The 20121-nt window shown below is 38.6% G+C and overlaps 2 protein-coding genes and 2 long non-coding RNA genes across 13 annotated transcripts in view; 3 read left to right on the top strand and 1 right to left on the bottom strand.

The window, feature by feature from the left end:
• The window catches only part of LOC111252112 (ubiquitin-conjugating enzyme E2 Q2), a 26237-nt gene extending 24092 nt beyond the window's left edge, over positions 1-2145 (top strand). Inside the window, exons 5-6 of the mRNA XM_022809569.2 lie at positions 42-312; positions 738-2145. Of these exons, the coding sequence (XP_022665304.1) occupies positions 42-312; positions 738-769 (303 nt within the window). The 3' untranslated portion in view covers positions 770-2145. The remainder of the gene's footprint in view (positions 1-41; positions 313-737) is intronic.
• On the bottom strand, positions 862-18784 carry LOC111252114 (uncharacterized). Of its 6 annotated transcripts, none has more exons than XR_015327792.1 (5): positions 18647-18784; positions 9104-9259; positions 8746-8941; positions 8089-8113; positions 862-7334 (listed from the first exon to the last, which is right to left on the bottom strand). It is a non-coding gene; the product is annotated as an uncharacterized LOC111252114 (long non-coding RNA). The 6 variants fall into 6 exon arrangements; XR_002674111.2 differs by having other exon boundaries at positions 8746-8938; XR_015327795.1 differs by having other exon boundaries at positions 8746-8938; positions 18652-18772.
• On the top strand, positions 10948-13674 carry LOC147755230 (uncharacterized). Its single transcript, XR_015327796.1, has 2 exons — positions 10948-11086; positions 13521-13674. It is a non-coding gene; the product is annotated as an uncharacterized LOC147755230 (long non-coding RNA).
• Positions 14728-20121, top strand: Prp19 (pre-mRNA processing factor 19). 5 transcript variants are annotated; one of them, XM_022809567.2, is made up of 6 exons: positions 14728-14857; positions 15139-15461; positions 16966-17267; positions 17486-17791; positions 18293-18568; positions 18754-20121. In XM_022809567.2, the coding sequence occupies exons 3-6, from the start codon at positions 17031-17033 to the stop codon at positions 19477-19479; spliced, it is 1545 nt and encodes a 514-aa protein (XP_022665302.1). In that variant the 5' UTR covers positions 14728-14857; positions 15139-15461; positions 16966-17030; the 3' UTR covers positions 19480-20121. The 5 variants fall into 5 exon arrangements, with proteins under 5 accessions (XP_022665302.1, XP_022665300.1, XP_022665301.1 ...); XM_022809565.2 differs by having other exon boundaries at positions 16941-17267; XM_022809566.2 differs by lacking the exon at positions 15139-15461 and having other exon boundaries at positions 14749-14857; positions 16941-17267.

The following is a 20121-nucleotide window of genomic DNA, read 5'->3' as shown; positions in this document are numbered from 1 at the left end:
AGTGTATGTTTTTTTTTTCGCCTAATCTCTGACTATTTCAGGACAATTATCCGTTTGAGCCTCCATTCATTCGGGTGGTAGCGCCGGCTATATCGGGCGGTTATGTCCTCGGAGGCGGGGCTATTTGTATGGAGCTTTTAACGAAACAGGGCTGGAGCTCTGCGTACACAGTAGAAGCAATTATTCTACAAATTGCGGCTACATTGGTTAAAGGCAAAGCACGGATTCAATTCGGAGGAAACAAAGGCCAGTACTCTCTTGCTAGGGCGCAACAGAGTTTCAAAAGTCTCGTCCAAATACATGAAAAGAACGGTAAGGCTCATAGGGTCCCACATTAGCAAGAACCTGACTTACTGGGCTTTCTTGAAGAGACACAATATATATTATATTCGGGGCATCAAGGACATGCCAAAAATATATGTAATTTAAAATCTAGCCAACTTACACCCTATTCATCGTACGTAGCTGTTATCACAGAACTTAATAATAAATATTTGTATTATTGAGTGATGCTCGAAATCAGCGAAATTATCTGTTGGTGTGCGTAAGAGCTGATCGAAATATCTCTGAAGTTCATGAAGATTATCGAATTGTGCGTCCGGACATGGCTTTTAGAATTCAGGTCTCAGCTTCAGCATTTGAAAAAGTTATACGAAGGCGTTGCTTGCACTTAATCTATTATCTTCTTTTTAACATAAAGTCGGTTCAACGTTTCTCTTATGCGCAATTGTTTTCAGGCTGGTTCACGCCGCCCAAGGAGGATGGTTAATACTGGCTGTTACTTTTTTAATTGTCCTCTACGGCGGACTAGGGTTCAAGATCGAAGTCATTGTTTTGGACAACGATAATTTTCCCTTGATGATCAAAATACCCCAGCCCGCCGTGGGGGACTAGAAAAATCCTGCAAATAGATATGTAACGAAAAAAACAAATACAACAACAAAAAACGACATTAACGACAACAACAACAACACCTACCACAACAAATGTGTGCATGTGAATTACCATATTATTATTATTAATTATCATTATGTACTGTAGCAATGAATATGATTGACGAATATGGATATTATATATAGATAGCTGGATAACTATTAACGTGTGGTGTATAATGATGATGATGACGACAACGACGATGATGATGCTAGACAGGGGAAAGGGAAAAGAGAAATAGAGAGGGGATTAACGGTATGACGTTTGATGTATAACACGATCCCGTTAATACACTATTATTATTGCAGTAGGTCATTATGCTAATGTAGGAACTATGATAACGGAATAAAGCGTGTCTCTACTGCTGACGACGTTAACTGTGATCTGGTGAACTTACCACACCCATGGCGCCCTACATAGCTACCCATCCACGGCATCTTCCCCATGTTCTTGCAATAACAGTAATACGAATTTCATGACAGCAAGAATAAGAACGGTCTTTCTAAATAATCGACGAATTTCTCCTTCATCAACGAGTTTTCTTCTTTGTTTTAGTCTCAGAACTGCTCCTGCTTTCCCGAAATTCTTCCTACTCCGCATTCCCCTTATTTTTCATTTCGGCCCTTAAACGACGTCGGGGTGAACAGATCAGGGCGCCACAAGTAGAGAGGCCAATAAGATGGTCGATTCATTCCAAAACCACTTATAATGATAATGAATAATTGATTCAGCTAATCATAATTGATGATGGAAACATGTGAGCGCGTTTTGGGGAGCAGCTAATTTCCATGATGGCCGGCAAATCAGTGGGAATGTGATGTGTGAAAAAGGGAAAGTAGAAGAAAGAATTTTCGGGCAGGCGCACAGCTATTGGTCTCCAACGTGTATGGAAGCTGACAAACGACAAAGGCTAACAGGACAAAACACAGAAACAACGACAATATCAGTACCACTCAGCACGACAACAGTAAACAAGCAGCAGCAGTAGTAGTAAATGTCATGATGAGGAAGAATTAGTCGAGGAAAGTGACTGATTTCAGAGCAGTCTCTTAAGCGGATAAATAAATTATGAATGAACCAATGAGTGATCGATAGATTAATTAATGGTTGATTGACTGATGTGTTGAATTAAGAGTGAATGAGTTTTTGTGGACGAACGAATGCGATAAGTGACAAGAGTAATAATAAAAAAAAAACCACAGTTGTAACACAGTCCACCAATCTCTTTTTATCTCCAGTACGTTGACCTTGTATTCAAGACGATGACCTGTTAGTGATTATTATGACTAGTGTAATTATTACGTATCTGAATTTAAAATCTACTGAACTGTGCTGAGCGAGGATACATAAAAGGCGGAGTGAGAAAAAGGCGGTCGATTTGAAACAAACAAAAGTTAGACAAATACACTACTGCGACCGGTGGTTTATTTCCATTGGCGTAGATAAATTATTATATTGATAACGACGATGACGATGACGATAACGGTAATAGCTTTTATTAGGGGCAGGATTGCAATTATAAGTACAGGCATTATTGAGCTGTGGTATTACGCAGTCGGCAGCGTCAATTATAACGATGGCGGCGGCAACGGCGACGATAAAAAAATTTTACAATAATTAATACTTCTAAGTATTAATTCATTAAGTAAGGTTCTAAGTGACAACTGATTTTATTGAAATTGCTTCTTTGACAACGTGTCAACAGAATTTACGTCGAGAGAGAAATATCTGACATTTTACAATAACGTACATCTGCTAGTACTGCAAACGCATAGGATCGCTGTCTTTAACTATCGTAATGGCCTCGGATCATTTATATTCAAGTGAAACTTTATTTGGTGAAGGAAAGGTTTCACTGAACAAAAATGGGTTCATATGATTATGAGGAGGCTGCGTGAGATAGCTGCTGCTGTTGCCGCCCTGTGGCAACGTCGCTATAACAGGGGGTTCGCATTGGACAAAAGACGATATTACTAAAAACGTCATAATCAACGAAGCTATAGTGATAATAACATCATCACTAAAATTATTGTAATGAAAGGTTAAGCTGTCAATAGTTGATAAGAAAATTTTATTGCCCCCGGGCAAAATTTCTTGAGCGGCCTGCGTGTCTACGTATGTGTTTAGCTTTAAACAATGAAGACACAGACTAATATAACAATGAAAGTACTCCACATAATTAGACCAGTTTGTGACATATACCTTAGCCATCATAAATCATTCATTCATTAATTATTACTGTATCGTGTGCGCCGAAAAGCAATAGCCCTGACAAACTATGATCGTTGTTGCTGGTGAGGCATATGGTATGACTAGAAGAAACAATCACAAAACACTCACAGATTATGGGAATGTATTCGTCAATACACTAGATACAATAGAAAAATACAACACAATAGAAAAATACAATACAATAGAAAAAAAAAAAAAGAAAAAAAACAGAAGTGGAGACTCACTGGAGCAGTGTTTTTCTTAATAATACCTAATAAATTAAGAAGTAAACGATGCTTGGATAAGGACCTATTGCGGGTGATTTTTATGCGTTGACTTCTAATCACTTTTGCCCATCAGATATCACTTATTAAATGTACATTGTTTCAGTTGATATAGGGATTTTGGAGCAAACTAATAACAGAACGGTAACATTCGACAAGGACATATAACAACCTTTTTTGTGACGTCATTCATTGAGGTTCTCAAGACCGCATACAAACTATTAAGTAATTAATCGATAATCCTATTTAAAAAGGCTCTCCGTCCCGTACAGGTCGACTAAGTCTCCCAAGCGGCAATAATTCTTGTAATCACCGATTGTAGACTTTTTGCTGCGTGTTCTAGGTGTGAAATACAACATCAAAAAGCAAATTCAATCTTGACGTCTAGTCACCTGTGGCGGATGACGAAATTACAGACAATTAAATCGCCAACCCCTATCGGTGTACATATACGACATATTTCGAAATAGTGGACGGTGTGCTAATATACACCTCGACAAATGATTGCCACCTGTAGTTAACTCGATTCTGTGAATAAAATCAAACCGGTGCAACTTCTGCACGAAAATAATGATGACAAGAAAAGCGTAAGGACTGATTATAAGCTCATAATTATTATTATTATTATTATAACTAAACGGCGGCTAAATCCGACAAACACATTAAACACGTACATATCTCGTCACAGATGGTGTCTTCGATGTCTAGTCGTTGTTATGCGCAAACAAATTGTTTAAGTACTTTTTGAAGAATTGATTGTGGCCGAAGCGAAATGGGTTGAACAAAAACGGGTAGATTGGAGGTAGATCTTCGAGTTCGAATATGTGTAGTACAGGCACACATGTCGCTAGACTGTAGATGAGACGAGGACAGACTGGACGACCTGGTGCTGACGGGTCAAGTGCCCAAAAATAACATCAGTTAACTCATTCATCATTACATTATTATTAATGAAAACAAACAAAAAAAAACAATTGATAGTTCTTATAGTAGTATACTATGGAAAAATCTTACTTTTATGCTATATTTGTATGAGGCGTAGTATTATACTTAGCAGTAAGCAGGTTTTGCCTTCTTGTTTCGGGTGGGTTACTGAGCAGTGGATTGATGCATTGAGCCAACCGCTCAGCTTAAATGAATACATCTATTATACATATATCGTATACCTGAATTAGCCAAATATCGGATAAATGCAGCGAGGACAACTTGATGAGCCTAATTTGTCGCTGCCGCTTGAGCCTAAGGCACCAACGGCGAGCCTTTGCCCGTGCGGTTGCCTTCTCAATAAGCAAAATGGAACGACAACATTTGTTTATTTTTGTTGACCACGACCGTACGGATAATTCAATGACGGTACCACATAGGACATCACAAAAGAAGTGAGTAAAGCTTTGGCCGATCTGCCTGTGCATAAGATACTATTACCTGTACGTTTTAATGAGTGTTATTTTACGATTACCATTATCCTACATTTTAGGCCGGTAGATCACACAACATCATCTGTAAATAAAGAAAATATGTACCGTTTCATATATTATTTTAATACTATTATTAATACACTGCTGTGGTTTTCCGAGAACGGTGAAACATTGAACAGAGATGATGGAAAAAAGATGGCGTAGACCAGAAAGAGACCATTTATCTGCGAAAGGAAACCAATGGGTCGACTTACACCCATAGATCATTCCCATAAACAACACGTATTGTTTCGAGTGGTCCGGTCCTATTGCTTAGTTACGCATTGTTGTTTCATACAACTGGCCCTTCCGGCGGGAATGTGCCTACGTCCTGTTTACAAGCAAAATGAATTTTTCGAATTTTACGCGCCGTTTTAAAGCATCACTACCGTTACGCATGAATGCTTTTGACGGCTGCGTCGCAGTACGACATACTGTATTCATGTACGAATTCGTATTTAAATTTTGATCTTTGGGAAAAGCCCGAAAATTGAGGGTTCTAGCTCTTTTGAGACAGTTCGGGAGATCTGTTTTGGGGAGGGGGTCGTTTGGCGTGTACGGGCACATCTTTCCGAAGAAGATTTTGAACGTAAACCACATCAAGTGTCTTTAAGTTAAGTAGAAAAACACGTTACCATTGTACCATACATGAGGGCACATGCAAAAGAAGGGTTATTAATTACCAACAGCATCATCATCAACGGCGGCGGCAACAGAAATTAATGAGATAAAAAAGTCAGGAGGCAAATTTGTATTGCTGTTATCACCGCCGCTACTTTGCGGTAAACTAAATGATAATTAAATTCCTCGAGTAAAGTGTAGGGATACGTACTGATGGTAGACTGAGAAAACTGAATGATAATGAGCGATGTTGGTTAGTAAGAATGTTTGACAAGAGAAGATAATAATAATAATAATAATAATACATTATTCATTAACAGACATTCAAGGCATTACGTAAACATGACATAGCATAAAAACATTGAAAATAGCGGATAGTACATACAATGTACACATGGGGACAAATAACAGTGAAGGATCATAACCGTTGTTACTATTATTACTACTGGTATCATTTTATGGATGATAGTAACTGCTTACAGGCAGCACGAAGCACAGTTACATCTCTCATTTTTATTATTACTATTGTATTACGAATTGATAACTAAAAAGTACTTTGCGAAAAGAAGGAGTAAATGACGAATTAGAAAGCGCTGATGTCAACGACACTGAAATTGATAGAATGGAGCTAAGTATGAGTATAATGTAGTATGATCGGCCCTAGGCTGTACTATACGCCCGCCTCTAGCTACATCTATCATTAGAATTATGTACTACTGCATTATAGGACGTCTCTATGCGATAACGAACGTGTATAGTAAAAATCACCTGGTCGCGTGCGCGTTTTTGGTATGTTCATGGCAATACAAGCAGGCTTCACTTTTGCATTCGCAGGGGGTGGACACGAATGGTAAGTCCGGACGACAACAACAACAATGATGATGATGATGATTTTTATGTTACTCTGGCTGCCCCAATTTTTCTCTCTCTCTCTCTCATTGCAGTTCACGTAATGCCCTCGAATTATGGCTACTTTACAAGTAAGACTATGCTGTGACTGTAATGCACATACATCTCTCCATATGAATAATTACAATAACTAAAAATTGCGGTAGTATCTTCAAGTACGAATCATTTTCGTTGGCCACCTCCGTGAAAGCACAGTAATGAGCCTATGAAAAAATATTAACTACACACAATGGCAGGATGAAAGGAAAGTAAAACAAGAAGAAAGAAGGGATATGAAAGCGAAATATGTTCTTTACAACATAACACTGTAGCGAATACAGACATGCAATATAGATCTAGACATTTAGAGCGCAGATATGTAAACACTTCACACAGACCCACATACACAGCTAGACAGACATATGGTGCTGCGACCAGCAAGCTGCTGAAAACAAATATGAAATACGATTGCATATTGACGACGACGACGAAACGAAAACGAAAAAGCTGATGATGACGATGATAGTAAGGTGAAAAACTCAACCAGGACAATAAAAGTGGTGTCTTCGGATGATTTAATAAAACTGTGTTTTTATTTCTTTCTCTCTATCTCTGTGTTTTTGCATTATGCTGCTAGCAGAATTTCAAAAAATTAGAAATTAAGTAGACCTCGTTTCTATCAGTTGTAATTCGTAAATTGTAAATACTTCCAATTCGATGACATGTAGGTTGTGTAAAGATGATTATAACATTATATGGTGCGATCGACATGATGGCCGAAGAGTTGATCGAGCTTGTTGAATCTGCATATGTTTCGTTCCGAAACATAAATGAAGACAATTCCGGTCGATTTTTTACGGTTGTGAGCAATTCTTCGAGGAGTGATTATCACCCCTTATGCATCGCGTACTAGGCTCCGCAGTTATCTGTTAATCGGTACCTGTAAATACCAGATTATGAGGAAGGAGTTACACACGTGATACAAAATGAAGCTGGACTTAACTTCGTCTCAGTTAATGTAACAATGTATCATATACTGTGAGCATTCACCTCCTTAGCCGCGTATCATACGGTGAAGGTTTTTCAAGAAAGTTTTTACATGTAAGAGACGCTAAACTTAACAAGTAAGGGTTTAATATTATAATCGATTAGCTTAGAATGCAGCCGAAATATGAAATAATGTTCATTTTTGTCCGCAACAATAGAGTTTGTTACTGTACCGCGTTTTTTTCTTTCTATTAAAATGCACGAAATAAACTGACGAAGTTCAAAAAACATACTTCAGCAAAATGAATTAAAATACCACGCACCCGATACAAAAATCACTAAAGATTTTTCTCATATAAATAATGCACACAAGCTACGCATGATTGTGACCTGCACCGTAATATTATTGTATGCATCGTGGTACCGAATTCAGGGTATGAAGGATAATATCGACATTTTAGAGATAATTTCGGATCCATTTAGTTTTACGGGCACCATACACCAGAGCGCTGATATAATCCGTAACCAGTTATACGCCGGTTCTAAACATGTATCCCTCGCAGAAATTCGTAGATTACACTTTGTTCAATCTACATGCCCTTTTTAAATATACGACTCTATTCTCAAAAGATACTCGCGCATGTTTCCTGACTAAGCGTTTTTAGACGAAAAAATATTCTGACAATTTCAAATGATTTAATACGAACCTTGATGAGCCAAAATGAAGTAATCCTGGAAATAAATACCGGTATTAGAAAATCGGCTGTATCAAGAAACCCCAAACACAACCCAGTACATTAGTATGGTGTCGGACAGGAAAACGAGACAGCGTTCGTGCCGACTGATTCAAAAGTTTCGAATGAGACGTGTACGGGATAAACAGTACGCAGAATCCGACACAATAATTCAGTTCCTCTGCCCGCCAAAATGAGGAAGATTGCCATAGCGATTACGCTTGCATGAAGAGTTTATTTACAAAAAAAATATAATCATCACAGATGACATGGACAAATATCAATATCATAATTGAGTTTTAACAAATTTCGAGTAAAATAAGTTCACTGGGTCGAAGCTTCAGTTATTGAGCTAAAAAATCGTGATTGAATAATACCGTCAGCTACAAAGTTATCGTTGTACACGCTCCACCCAGGTCTTTTCTGTCCTCATAAACCATCTAAGAGCTTCACTTTGCTATTTGCTCTATAGTACGCATTTCTGCAGTGCGTAGTAAAGGTGAAATTTTGTAATCAGGACAAAATGATGACAACCATTTTGTCCAGCAAATGTGAGTCATATGTCATTCTAATGGTCTATAATACCTGATGGTCCAAAATAAACTTGGAATGGATACGACCGATACTTACGCACGAGCTTGATAAATCAAAAAACTCATAGGCTAGGTATTTTTCAGATGTGGCGATTTTTTCAGCCGCAGAAGTGAGCGCTCTCTGCATTTTTACACGAGTGCGATGAACCCAGAGGTCCTGGGCACATTCCGGTAATTCACTATGCGTCCTCATTGCAGGATACGAAATGATGATCATATTAGCGACCATTCTGCTGAAAGAGGTAAAAGTACAAGGTACGAAATATCGAATGCATTAAATATGGCTCTTCTGGCGCTGTCGTAAACCCAATCAAGGTAGTCTTAGCCCAATGATCCGAAGGCACTGATCTCCGTTTAACAGTCTCTATTTAGTACCATTAATTAAAAAGACGCACTTTTCGGGGTAACGAAAGAAATGAAGAATCATCGAGTAGTGATGTCAGCGCAATGAAGTCCGCCCGTCGGATCCGAGCTTCACACTCGTCGGCCCATGCTCGACAGATACTGCTTTGCTAAGCTTGGCCGTGCGTACCTAGCATAACTCTCTTTCCCTAAAAATAAACATTGCAAAGCTTAAAAAATACTATTTGCCATTACATCACCCGCGGATGGAAGACTAAGGTAATGTAAGTTGAAATTTAATTTGACTATATGTAATACAATGTTGATACACACATTCGTCCCTTTAGCTGTCCCGATATATTTTGATTTCTCTTGTAGTCTTGTGTGTGCTAGCCTGCAGTTCTCTACGCTACCAATTGATTTAGAATATAAAAAGCAGATTTGCTGTAAAAATCTCGAGACTTAATATATAGAATCTATAATGGATCAAAAATTGCCCTCTCCATACTATGGCATTTGGAAATCTAAAATGTCTTTTGCGATTGTAAACTCATATCAAAGCTAGCTTTTGTATTTCTCACAGAAAAACTAGGTAGGCCGGGTCGACATACGTACAATGAGCGTTGCAGCTCGGTAAACAAGCGAGAGAAATGTATAAAAAGAAAAGTCCTTAAAAAACTATTTGGAATAATCTAAGTCCAATCGATACGGAAATTAAGCCTGTCTTTCAACCTAAACACGGGATTACGTTACTTATGATCACACAAAGAAATTCGAGTTTACTAACATGGACTCTGTTAATAAGAGCTCTTGATCGTTCATTCATGGTATTCTACGAACCTAACTTATTTCTTTCTGGTAGTGGCATCAAGTTATTTCGCATCTCTATTGTAATTTATAATTTAGAATCGTGTCCGAATACGTGTAATAATAAAATACGGCCTGGGATCATTGACAATATCCGCTGTAATTACTCCTAACATTAGACCCTTAGAGTATAGAAAAGGTCCCGTTATTGCTGCGGCCGAGAGGGATTTAAAACGTTGATAGACACTACAATAACGTTTTCTAGTGCCAGCATTTAAAGTTGGATAGAGCTGCCTAGAGAATAACGGAATCAGTAGATATAAATAATAACTACACTCCTGAAGCAGCAACGAAAATCCAATTCTCTGCCGTTGTTTTAAAACCTCATACTCGTTTAGACACAGGAAGTCTAATCAATGCAACGCAAGCTTTCCCTCTTCGAAATCTAAACACAAAGGTGTATGTTCACACATAAATGGATACTAAAATTGCAGCACAGTTTCCGTTCACGGATACATCAAAGAATGAATTACGATTACATAGAAATGTATTCTGTCTGTCAATAGTTTTGCTTCTTTCGTACCTCTGTCTCACAGTGATGCTAGTTAACAGCTATCTTTTCCTGTCAGGTACTAATGGCCAATAAGCCAGCTTCGATTATTGTTACCAGCCATTACGAATCGGACTAAATCACAAGTAAACCAGCCTCGTAGAAATAAGCTTTAACAAAAGCATTTAGACTCTACAAAAAAAGAAAACGCTCAAGTTCGCAACGCTTTGAAAATGATTCCGGCCGCTGGAACAGTCTTGATACTTTTTCAGCTTCTTCTTAAAATCCACTTGTGAATGGTAGAGGGTATTTGTTAAATATTTCGCAACTACGATAAGCGTTCAATGCGTGTTTGCTATTCTGTTATTGATGAGAAAGCGTAAGATATAGCCACTCCTGGGCATTTGATATACCCTTAGCCTCCTCGATATCTGGCTCCTCCAGGCATTGTCTTCTTTGCTTCCAGCTGATGCTGTGACAGCTACTTCTACGATGTGGCAAGTGCTCTTCCCAGTAGAGCTCAATAGTAACTATGGCGACCCGGCGGCGATATTGTGGTGATGCTTTCCTCCGCTGGACGTGAGGGAGATGTCGTCGTGTGACTGTGTCTGCTGCAGCCTGTTCACTGGCAAGCATCCGCCTAGAATTCGCCTAATAATTACATTTCATCTAGAATGGGGTACGTCTTCCTTTGCCAGCCCCTGCCTCAATTCTAGAGATCATTGGCCCACGATGGATGTGGTCATAATGCGTTACTCTGTTACAGAGTAACGCATTTTGTTACATTTTGTAAAGCACTTTGTTACAAAGTGCTTACAGTTAGAGCATCAAAGCTGCTCGCTCACCCGAGCGTATACAGCAGACTGCGGCAAGCTGAAATGCAATACAATATTGTTGTATTAGCAATAGTGATGTCAATTGCAGTAATTATATGCCACATCAGATTCGATTAGTTGATGTGAGAACGTTGTTGTGCTTATCGTCATTATGGAATTCACGATGGTCACGATGGTATCCTCTGCGTGAGTGGTTAGTCAGCCTCGTTTTATTGCCAAACGTGAGCGTCTTCCTCAGATCGTTCAACACCTATTGGCGATACGAAATGCTGATACGTTGCGTCTCGTATCGTATATCCGGTTGTATTCCTTTAGCCGCAAAGGAATACCTTATTATATTGTTATATATTATTTATTACTATATATTATCACCTTTTATACGGGTTCCGGCCGCAACTAAGAACCCGTAGTTTATTAAAGCAGTAAATTACAACTATTAGCTGCCTTAGACCGTTATCAATTCCAGCCTGGCCAGCATCATCACATCGGACCCATGGACGGCCTCCTATGGCCTACTTGCCGTTTATCCGTTAAGTGTCTATCGTCGGATTAAGCCATTTCTTGACCATGCCGGTCAAGAACGCCCCTTTCTATCTGCAGTTTATATACTTATACTCCATTGATGTAACTGTGATATTAACTTTGCTTAAAAGTAATGTAGCTACCGTTTCCCCTCTTAGGCCTCGTGTAATACAAATATCTTTCGATCAATGACAGATATTAAGGATGCGAGGGATGATCCCGCTTTGGCTTATATTGACATAACTGCTAATCTTGGAAACGTCGAGCTTGAACGCCACAGTTGTCTAGAAAACGTAGCTTCCGTTTATTTAGTTACATCCAAACTAATCGGTACGTACCTTATACTGTAAAAATCAACCGAGGTACGAAAGTTAGAGTTTCTTATTTTTACTGTTATTTGGTCCTTAGCGTTGAACATATGCAGAACGGCACATCATCGCATAAAGCAAACGAGCTAAATGGCATGCATATCAAGGAGAAAGTTAGGACAATCTATAAGTCTAAAGAAGGTCACTAAAGAGAAGTTATCGGATATGCAACTGACAGAAGATCTATTTCACAAACTGGATTTAAATCAATTAACGGCATAGACTAATGTTATACCATACGAGTACTAAAGTTACAGTGTTCGTTCGAATTCAAAAGCTTTTCTAATAACTATTAACCATGAAATTTATTTTAGGAGCACTCATTCATCGATACTTTAGAAGGCATAATGGCTGACAAGTTAGCCACATATCCGGTCTAGTTATTGCAGTAGAATCTTCCGACCCAGACGCTTTTACAGATTATTTGTTATTATTTACTGATTACTTCGTTTAGTTTTTTTCTAAATACATAGCACGATATCTAAGTTTTAAACTCAAATAATGTTGTAGGGATCGCAGTGGGGTTTGTCTCAGCTAATTCGTTTCCAATTACCCAAGCTTTCTTCTGCATTTTGCAATGCATAAGCGATGGTACGTTTCTAGTCACTTGGTGCGAAGTTGATTGTATCTCCAAAAAGGGAAACGTATTTTCAAATTATCTTTGTCTGTTATTCGTCTGAGTTATTGATAATGTAAAAGTTTCATATGCACACCGTTAAACCGTGCCTTTTATTGACAGAATGTAGTCGGGTGCTGTTTTTAATTTGCCTGTTTATTGTTAACTGTCAGCTGCGATCTCCTTTGCAAAGTGTTTTATGCTTTCTATGCATTACAGTTTGCTCGTCTGTTTCGATTGTCATAGAAAATTTTTGCATTACAGCCGTTTATTTGATTACCAGATCCAAGATAAAATCGCGCAAAGCTGGGTTGACTGGCAGTAGCTTTAGAGTAAGTAGTTTAAAATAATCGATTGCAAACTATTTGTGGCTGGCCGTAATGCCGTTAGTCATCAAAAGCAAGGCACAGGAAAAATTTCGCACCATAAATGAATTTTCTCGCTTAAAACGTACAACTCGTACAATCTACATAGTCCATTTCAGTTTTGATATAGATTCTGACTAAAAGACTGACACGTTAGATTGAGAAAAGGATAATTTAGTTGTTTGTTAGTCCTATATATTAATGGCATAAGATAGGAAAAATAAGAAAAGCAGAGAAATAAAGGCTCAATAAGCAAACGAAGAGAAGCTGTCATGAAACAGTAGGTAGACAGGTAGTCTTTCGTGTCCAGGAATTAAGCGGCATACAGCTATCTCTTTCAAGTTTCAGCTGAGCATTAAGTAAAAATTCAATTATATATATATTTGCGTATGTATTGTTATTCCAGACTACCTCAACGAATGAGACGAAGCTCGTCAAAGGGCCGAAGATTAATCTGCTGGTATTTTTCATAAACAGCGCATTTTAAACTGTATAATGACACGTTACCTTCTAAGGAGTGCTATAAGCAGTATTGTCAAATAAAACATATGTATACCACACTGTTCTTGTATATTGATGTCAGACATTTCGAAAATTTCCCTCAAAATATAATAACTCTGTCTTAATTATGCTACGAAACGATTGATACAACATAGACGTAAGTGCTAATAGTTTCGCATTTAAATTATGGACACAGTCACAACTAATTTATAACGAAATCACTGCTATTAGTGCGATTATGTCAACGGCCATTATTAACGTTTAAATAATCCATAAATTAGTCTATCGACTTATTCGACTATTAAGCAATCTTAAAGATTGCAGGAGGTTCGTACCATTTTAGCAAAACTTTTCATGGAAAAAAATAATACTATTTCAATAGAAGGGACGTTTGTTGAACGCTGCTTTAATCTACTGAGTCGAGTGGATAAATACTGCTTTAAAAAAATAGATTGCATGGTCTGAAAATGAAGTTTCGCATAATTTTTAAGATTTGTTTCAAAGAGTGTGCTCGTAAATAATTCAACTAATGTTATTCCAAACTTAATTTACCAACTGGGCCCAAGTATTGCCCCCTTTTTATCAAATAGGTATTAACTTTTCCAAGTAGTGCAAGACTACTTTGTGCAACGAGCCGAACTTCGATGTTGTGCCCTTTGCGAATTTATTATGCTGCTCGGTGTTTTCAATTTATTTTTTTGATAAAATGATTTAAGCATTTTAAAAATATGGCCGAGCATAACTTACTTCTTAGTTATTTTTAATCATAACCATTTAATAATATTCGTTTATGATATACTTTTATAAGAGGCTCCTTGCATGGCGTATGTCGCAGAAAAATAAACAGTACCCTAAAACGCTATCATATGTTTAATTTATTTCTTCAAAAAAATAAAATATTGTTACATCATGTTTATCTTTGTTCACTTCAACCTAAGTTACACCTTTTCAACTCCAGTTAAGCAATTGTAAAAGCGCTAGGATACCACTTTGTTGTAGACGAAATAAATTGAATGGCTTAAAAAAATAATATGCCCACGTTCTTGTTTCGTTGGGTGAGGTAGGCAGCTTCCCAGGCCTGTGTAGTAGTGCCGATATTCAATTTTCCCGCCATACACCTCCCACTAGTGTCATCCGGATCGGCAACTATTTTCAATCAGTACTCGTCGAGGGCGCGTTGTTGTGATTGGACAGTACACGTCATATTTTTTCAAATTTTACGTAGTTTTTCACATCGGCTGGGTAAGTGGGCAGTGGCAAATGTTGAAGGTAGTCCTAATAGGTCTTGTCAGAAAAAAATTCCAATATTTTACAGTGATCATGCTATGGAAAAAGTAAACTCATACTCTCAAGCCTAATTGACCGGCGTTTCGAATTGGTGTTTGTGTATCTTCAATCACGCAATGGCGTTGTAGTTTTTCTGCGATTTCGATTAGGCGGTAACGTAACAGTATTAATTTGGCGTCTCTTAATGCATTTTGAGAAATTATTTATAATTTGAAGTTTTGATTTTTATGCCGTAGTCATAAACCAGTTTACGCACTGGGCAGAAGAAAGTGACGCCAGTGTAGCATGCCATGCTTGTGGGGGTTCGTAACCAAGCACAGCAGTATGGAAAAAACATGCTCTCTATTGAATTGATTGTTCACGCGGTGTTGCCATGTAAAGCAAACATACGTCAATGAGATCTCGGGATTTCATTGTGTCAGCTTGCATTTGCTCATTGCAAAAATGCAAAATGCATGACAAGAATTCGACGAAGAGTCGGATGCTATATCAACGAAACGTGTATGTTCGCACTATTCAGTGGCCTTGAGTGAGAACGGTGATTCGGAGTTCAGCAAAGGTTAATATTAATGATTCCTTTAAGATAATAAAGGTAGTCATTTGAAGCGATAACAGAGCTAATATTTAAGCAAGCAGTCAAATCACGACGTCATATTCATTGTAGACAGGGTGTGCTGGGCATAGCTCACCTTATTTTACCTCGCATGAATCTAGTTTAAATAAATAATAGTTTAGGTTGTGTGTATTTGTATGTATTTTATGTTGTTTGTAAGTATAACGCCTACGGCTTTCGTAATGAATCTATTTTGAATACAACATTATTGTCGTTGTTGATTACAAGGAAAGTGTTTGACCGTTGCCTTTAAGACAGTAGTTGTGGCGTCTTAGTCAGGAAACAGGTATGTTGATTTATGCCTTCAGCTTAAAATCAAAGTCAGCGCCAGACAATTATAGAAATTATGTATTTAGGACAAAAGCCTTGATTTGCGCTTAGCTAGATTGCCGTACCCATGTAAGATAGCTTGATCAACTTGTTAAAAGCTTTGGCTATACCAGAGTTAATTCCAACACCTCTTAGATTCTGCCGACTTATGTTAAGAGTTGAAAATTTAGTATCTTCCATACGTCACTAATTTCTGATTCCACGTTTTCGTATTAAAGGGCAACAAAGATTATTATTATTATTTGGGCTATCTTAACGTATTCATATTAAAGCTCATTTGTGGTATTTAAAATACTTCGCATGGTACTGAAAACGCTTAATAATCACGGTATTATATTAATATATGGTCTATATTTGTGTGCACCTGTTTGAGTATAATGTTATCCGTAAATTCTTGAAAATATAAATATTAGGTGGTACATAAGTAATAATCGTTTTCCAAGCGCTCATTTTTTCGATACTTTGTTTGCTGATGGCTAAGTGCCATATCTCATTGAGCTTATTTTATCAGCCCGTTTATTTGATTTTGTTCAATCACAACAACGTAGATTGGATTTAGCGTGGATTCTATAAATATATCGGCGATGAAAGTAGCATATTCGTTACTTCTTACCCGATTTTCATTTAGTTCAAAATGCTATTGCATAAACCTAGCATGAATTTAGCGTGTACGACGAAGATTCTATAGATGAATCTTCTACTCATATGTGGCTTGTGAAACTCAAAACATTTTTGAAAAATGTTGATGTTCGTCGAGAATTGCGTACAGTCACTTTTGAAGCAATTTCGTCAATAAGCCTACGTTTCATAGCTAAAAGACAGTGTTTTGATCTTCGAAGGAATGCGAAATAAAGAAGGTATCGGAACTCCTGGGGCTTACCATCCGGCATACCCATTCGTGGAAGAAGTCAATTATATTTAATTATGATTTGCAGAAAAATACGTTAGAAAACACTGGCGTTTGGTCATAAGCCAATAAAGAATTAGAAAAGGTGATTGATAAAGATAGTTAGGTGGGCACTACTAAAGCACACACGAAATGGTGCACCTGCTTGTACAGATTTATTGTTGTACCTACATTCTTTTTCTTTTCAGACGATTTTTCAATAAAAATTTGTAGGTACCTTACGTGCAACTGACTAATTCGAATAAGACTGCATCTGCGTGGAGTCCGAAAAGCGGACGATGGCGCTGGTATGCGCTCTGAGTAACGAGGCACCGGAGTGCCCCGTTGTATCGCCGGTGTCTGGTTCAGTCTTTGAAAAACGGCTTATCCTTAAGTACATCTCTGAAAATGGATGTGATCCAATCACTCAGCAAGAGATGAGCGCTGAGCAGCTGATCGAATTGAAGACACCTCCGCTCGTTAAACCAAGACCACCAACCCTCACTAGTATTCCTGCCATACTGAAAGCTCTGCAGGTAAGCTGGAGCAAATTCACGATATCAGACGAAGCCTACTAAGAATTGTTCATTTTGCTGGTTTATTATATAGATCACAATCTTTAAAATAGGGTCGGAAAGTGTAGTTGTTATGAATGCGTAAAATCTGGAAGCTTCGTTTAGTTTTGTAAGGTTTTATGTAATGTAACCATTTACAAAAATACACAAGTCTCTTTATCCAATCTCTACCAATTTAGGATGAATGGGACGCAGTAATGTTGAATAGCTTCTCGTTGCGACAGCAATTGCACACAGCTCGACAGGAGTTGTCGCACGCCTTGTATCAGCATGACGCAGCCTGTCGCGTAATTGCTCGTCTCACAAAGGAGGTCACGGCCGCTCGAGAGGCTTTGGCCACCCTCAAACCACAGGCTGCTGCTCAGCCACAGCATATACAGGAGGCACAGGAGAACAGCAAAATTTCAGAAACGTCCATTGCAGTACCTTCAGCTGCTGGCGCAGGAAAGGATGAGGTGGTAGGAATGGGGCCAGAAGTTATCCAGGTAAGCTTTATTACATCAGGTTTACGCACGTGGCTATCATAGCCGATCATGCTTATATGCCTTGTGAGGATGGTAAAAGATTGTAGCTGTTTTTAGGCACTGCTAGAGTGTTTTATTATTATTTTAAAGTTTACGGGTTGAAGCCGCTAACCTAATCTTCAATTTTGAACTTTAAGTTTTTGTTGTATGATACTTCCGATAGCAGCACTGGCGCCAAGAAGATACTAGAGAAGAGCCATTAGGTTGAAAACATATAAGATGGAACAGTCAATTTGGTTTGATCTAGCGATAGGTAATTGGGGTCTTAAGCTTAAGAAAAGAATACTCAAGAAAAAATAACTCGTTCGACTGTACACAACTATCACTATGAGATTTGATCGAGAACTCATCTAGGAAAGGCGATGGTACGGCTGTTTTTCTCATGCTTTTAGTTCTTCAGTTATACCGTCCAGAAATTCTCGACGGAACGTCAAAATCGGATCTGTTTTGCACATATTTCAGAAATTACAAGACCGTGCGACAGTGCTCACTGCAGAGCGTAAAAAGCGTGGCCGTAACGTGCCTGAAGAGTTGACAAAACTGGAAACTGTCAAAGCATTCAGAACAAAGGATACTCAGACGTCGCTCCATTTATCATCGACGCCTGGGATTCTCGCGCTTGACATTAATCCTAGGGACAGTTCGCGTCTGGTTACTGGAGGTAATGATAAACATGCCGTTGTTTACAACAAGGATTCGCAGCAGATAGTCACAGTACTCAAGGGGCATCAAAAGAAGGTAAGTATTTTTCCCATAAAAACTCTAATATTGCTGTAACTGATTTCCTAGCACCGGCTTTTTCTATTATACGCTTACCTTACCGCTTTATAAGTTCTGTTCTCACGTTGGAGTTTTCTAACCATAAGTAATTCATCACAATTTGAAACAACCTGCTAACTGAATCTTTCACAAACCCAAAATAGGTAACGCACACGATTTTCCATCCTGATGGCGAACATGTGATCACGGCTAGTCCAGATACAGCCGTTCGTGTATGGCATCTCGGCACTTCGCAGACTATCCAACTAATCCGGCCTCACGAGGGACCCATATCAGGGTTGTCGCTTCATGCCACAGGGGATTATGTGCTCACCACTGCTACGGATGATCACTGGGCCTTCAGTGATATACGCACTGGAAAGGTGCTGGCCAAGACCGCGGATAACCAAGCCGTTGATGCCCACTCACTCACAGCTGCGCAATTCCATCCTGACGGCTTGATATTTGGAACGGGAACATCAGACTCACTTATAAAGATCTGGGACCTAAAGGAACGTCAAAACGTGGCGAACTTCCCCGGACATTGGGGTCCAGTCACAGCTATCGCCTTTTCGGAAAATGGATACTATTTAGCCACGTCAGCAGAAGATGCCACAGTGAAAATCTGGGATCTTCGAAAACTGAAAAACATTAAAACGCTCCAACTAGATGATGGTTACGCCGTGAACGACCTCACGTTCGATCAGAGCGGACAGTATCTGGCTGTTGCGGGACAAGATGTCCGCGTATATTTGAGCAAGCAGTGGGAGCTGATCAATGTCTTCCAGGAGCATACAGCTGCCGCAACTGGTGTACGTTTCGGCGTGCATGCCTCATTTATTGCATCTGTCAGTCAGGACCGCTCTCTCAAATTGTACACTACACCTTAATAATGGTCTCAAAAATCTTTTCATTTGCCATCATTTACTAAGATGCACAATGAACCATAATCAGTAACGTCCAATATTTGCTAGATGTCCACTGCTCAGTGCTATCAGAGTGAGTGGCATAGTGAATAGATTTGTCCGCACCGTGAATTATGCTGATATCTAATTAACTGATTATTCAGATCAGCTGGTAGATGAACGGTTGCAAGAATTGAACTCTCTCCAAACCGATATAGGCGACAGGCATCTGGAGTAGATCCTTTAATAGGCAAAATGCTATTTTGCCATGAGGCGCTTTACAATACACGGAGCGGAGTTTAAAGAAATGTTGTTTCTTACACGAAAATACATAGTGTATAATTACGTACTAATTGTGAGAATTAACCGAAGGTATGTCGGAGGTATAGGTAATAAAAATCCAGAATGAACATTCTTGACATTGTGAGGCGTTGAACAGATAATAACCGTATTTGCTCGAAGAAAGATGCAAAAAATTATTTCCCTAGTGTTTGTGTTAGAAATACTAATTAGAGGGTTATGGTACGAATTTCACCTGCCCTTAGCACCATATTTCTGTATAATAATAATAATAATAATATTGATAATACTATTACTAAACAATAAATACAATAAGCATACTTCACA

Source organism: Varroa destructor, unplaced genomic scaffold, assembly GCF_002443255.2.
Source record: "Varroa destructor unplaced genomic scaffold, Vdes_3.0 BEIS01000005.1, whole genome shotgun sequence".
In the NCBI taxonomy this organism is placed as follows: domain Eukaryota; kingdom Metazoa; phylum Arthropoda; class Arachnida; order Mesostigmata; family Varroidae; genus Varroa; species Varroa destructor.
Note: the sequence above shows the minus strand (reverse complement) of the source record. Positions and strands in the feature narration are given on the sequence as shown.

Excerpts from the sequence above, each read along its gene's own strand:
- Prp19 (XM_022809567.2), top strand. The coding sequence starts at position 17,031 with ATGGCGCTGGTATGCGCTCTGAGTAACGAGGCACCGGAGTGCCCCGTT. Across the intron at positions 17,268-17,485 it reads CCATACTGAAAGCTCTGCAG|GATGAATGGGACGCAGTAAT; the intron begins GTAAGCTGGAGC and ends CTACCAATTTAG. Across the intron at positions 18,569-18,753 it reads TCAAGGGGCATCAAAAGAAG|GTAACGCACACGATTTTCCA; the intron begins GTAAGTATTTTT and ends AACCCAAAATAG.